This window comes from Leopardus geoffroyi, chromosome X (genome assembly GCF_018350155.1).
Source record: "Leopardus geoffroyi isolate Oge1 chromosome X, O.geoffroyi_Oge1_pat1.0, whole genome shotgun sequence".
NCBI lineage: Eukaryota > Metazoa > Chordata > Mammalia > Carnivora > Felidae > Leopardus > Leopardus geoffroyi.
In genome coordinates this window covers 94,432,747-94,435,367 of record NC_059343.1, presented here as the reverse complement: position 1 = coordinate 94,435,367, position 2,621 = coordinate 94,432,747, and the positions used below count along the sequence as shown (strand labels likewise).

The following is a 2,621-nucleotide window of genomic DNA, read 5'->3' as shown; positions in this document are numbered from 1 at the left end:
ACTCAAGGTGGGGGCCACTTCCCCTTCTAATAATCTTGCTCACATTCTCTCTCCTGCTCACCTAATAGAGTGGCAAAATGTTTTGTGTATCTTAATGTATTCTCATATGGTGCCTCAGTTGATTCTTATGCAAGATCCACAAGGTAGGCAGAAGAGCCCAGAGAAGTCAAGTGATCTACCTAGAATCATCCAAGTGACTCTTGGATCAAAAACTATTTTACCTTTCCATGCTACCCAGGGAGGGGTCCGTATGGCGTTGTTTTGCGTTCCCGTCGTAAGTTAAAGGGGAACTTTCACAATGGCCAGAGCCCTTGACGTCCTGCAAATGAAGGAGGATGATGTCCTCAAATTCCTTGCAGCAGCAACCCACGCGGGTGGTGCCAACCTTGACGTCAAATTGGCACAATACGTCTACAAAAGAGAAGTGATGGTATCTGCATCATAAATCTGAAGAGAACCCGGGAGAAGCTTCTGCCAGCACCTCGAGCCACTGTTGTCATTGAAAACCCAGCTGATGTCAGTGTCCTACCATCCAGGAATACTAGCCAGCAAGGTGTGCTGAAGTTTGCTGCTACGATTGGAGCCTCTACTACTGCTGGTAACTTCACTTCTGGAACCTTCACTAAACCAGATCCAGGCAGCCTTCTGGGAGCCAAAACCTCTGGAGTTTACTGGTCCTGGGGCTGACCACCAGCCTCTCACAGAGGCGTCTTATGGTAAGCTGCCCACCAACACTCCTCCATTGCCATCCATTGCAACAGCAAGGGAGCTTGTTCAGTGCGTCCGATGTGGTGGCTGCTGGCCTGGGAAGTTCTGTGCATGGGTGACACCGTTTCCCGTGAGCCCGCAGGGGAGGTCATGCCTGATCTCGACTTCTAGAAAGATCCTGAGGGGACGGAAAAAGGAAGAGAAGGCTGCTGCCGAAAAGGCTGTGACCAAGGAAGAATTTCAGGGTGAATGGATGGCTCCAACTCCTGAGTTCATCGCTACCCAACCTGAAGTCACAGACGGGTCTGAGGGTGTGCGGGTGCCCTCTGTGCTTATTCAGCAGATCCCGACTGAAGACTGGAGCCCTCGGCCTGCCGCCGAAGGCTGGTCTGCAGCTCCCACTGCTCAGGCCACTGAATGGGTACGAACAACCGCTGAGTGGTCTTAAGCGGCTCTCCCACAAGGGCGAACAAAATGGAAATAACGATGACGGAAAATAAACAGTCGCTCACAAAACAATTCTTTCACACAACTGTGACTCCTTACGCCTTGGTCTGTACAGTCTTTCAATTGACCACTGTTAACTGTGATCATACTCCCACCTCTTTCATTTGAGAAACACTGCACTAGATAATAACAGGGGACCGTTTGGACAAAAGAGCTGAAAGAAAGTGTAGAAAGAGAATAAATTTAGTCGAGGGGGAAATATATGCCAAATCATGCCTAGGTCTCAGTACTCAGGCAGTAGGAAATCTGAGCCCACAGTCCAGTTAAGCCAGCCATTTGCATAAACCTCAGCAGGAAACTCCAGAATGGCTTTGCACCTGCTCCAAAATATTGGCAAACGAAGCGCTTTGAAACAGGCCAACCAGGGTGCGTTGGAAGTAGGCTTCAGAGGCTCGCGCATGCCTAGCCAGTTTGCAGTAAGCCCAGATGGTCTCATACTGTGTTGCTTATATCATACAGGATGGCTGTGGATTCTGACATTCAAATATCTATTGCAACATCCATTATTTTCAGTCCCCCCACCAAAAAGATGAAAGCGGCCAAAAACAAAGCCATCCCCCTCCTAACTAAAATCAGATTGATGTGACCATTATCATGAATTATGTACTTCTGTTTACCTGATTATTGCTTGAGGTATCACAATATATGACTGGGCCTGACGAGCTGCTTTCATTCGAATACACCATCTGAAAAAAACCTAATTTTCTTTGTTTAGGTGTGCGGGTTTAAATGTGTACGTCTGTTGGCGCAGGTGGTTTTGCGTTGTACGCGTTCTATGTAGGAAATAATTTTTGCTGTTTTATTTTTTCCTCTAAGTGAAAGCGTGCCTAATGGGACATTTACAGGGCTATACATGAGCTTAATTAGAAAGATGCGATTAACATTATGAGTCGTCTGTTCGGCTTCTTATGTGCTTAACAGTGTACTATCCTGTACTTCCCTCAAGCCTCATACCCAAACCCTACTTTCACCCCTAGATGTATTGTCTATATTATATTTGTTTTTTTAAATTTTTTTTTAATGTTTATTTCTTTTTGAGACAGAGAGAGACAGAGCATGAGCGGGGGAGGGGCAGAGAGAGAGGGAGACACAGAATCGGAAACAGGCTCCGGGCTCTGAGCTGTCAGCACAGGGCCCGACACGGGGCTCGAACTCACAGACTGTGAGATCATGACCTGAGCCGAAGTCGGACGCTTAACCGACTGAGCCACCCAGGCGCCCCTGTCTATATTGTATTTGTATTAAAATATAGCTCACTGTTTTCCTTTACCATTGGAGTAAATGCTTTGCATGGTCTACTTTTATTATTTAAGAGATTTTCTTTGTTCCTAAATTTCAGTGATTTGGAAACTAATATTTTAAGGGACAGAATATTTAAAATGAAAATATTCAGTGGAACAGAATAG

General features: G+C 46.2%; 1 protein-coding gene across 1 annotated transcript; it reads left to right on the top strand.

Annotated features, from left to right (window-relative positions):
* Window positions 1–298: 298 nt before the first annotated feature.
* On the top strand, window positions 299–1,156 carry LOC123594425 (40S ribosomal protein SA-like). Its single transcript, XM_045471183.1, has 2 exons — window positions 299–430; window positions 632–1,156. Exons 1-2 carry the CDS (start codon window positions 299–301, stop codon window positions 1,154–1,156), a joined length of 657 nt encoding a protein of 218 aa, XP_045327139.1.
* Window positions 1,157–2,621: the final 1,465 nt, after the last annotated feature.

Excerpts from the sequence above, each read along its gene's own strand:
- LOC123594425 (XM_045471183.1), top strand. The coding sequence starts at position 299 with ATGGCCAGAGCCCTTGACGTCCTGCAAATGAAGGAGGATGATGTCCTC. Across the intron at positions 431-631 it reads TCTACAAAAGAGAAGTGATG|ATCCAGGCAGCCTTCTGGGA; the intron begins GTATCTGCATCA and ends TCACTAAACCAG.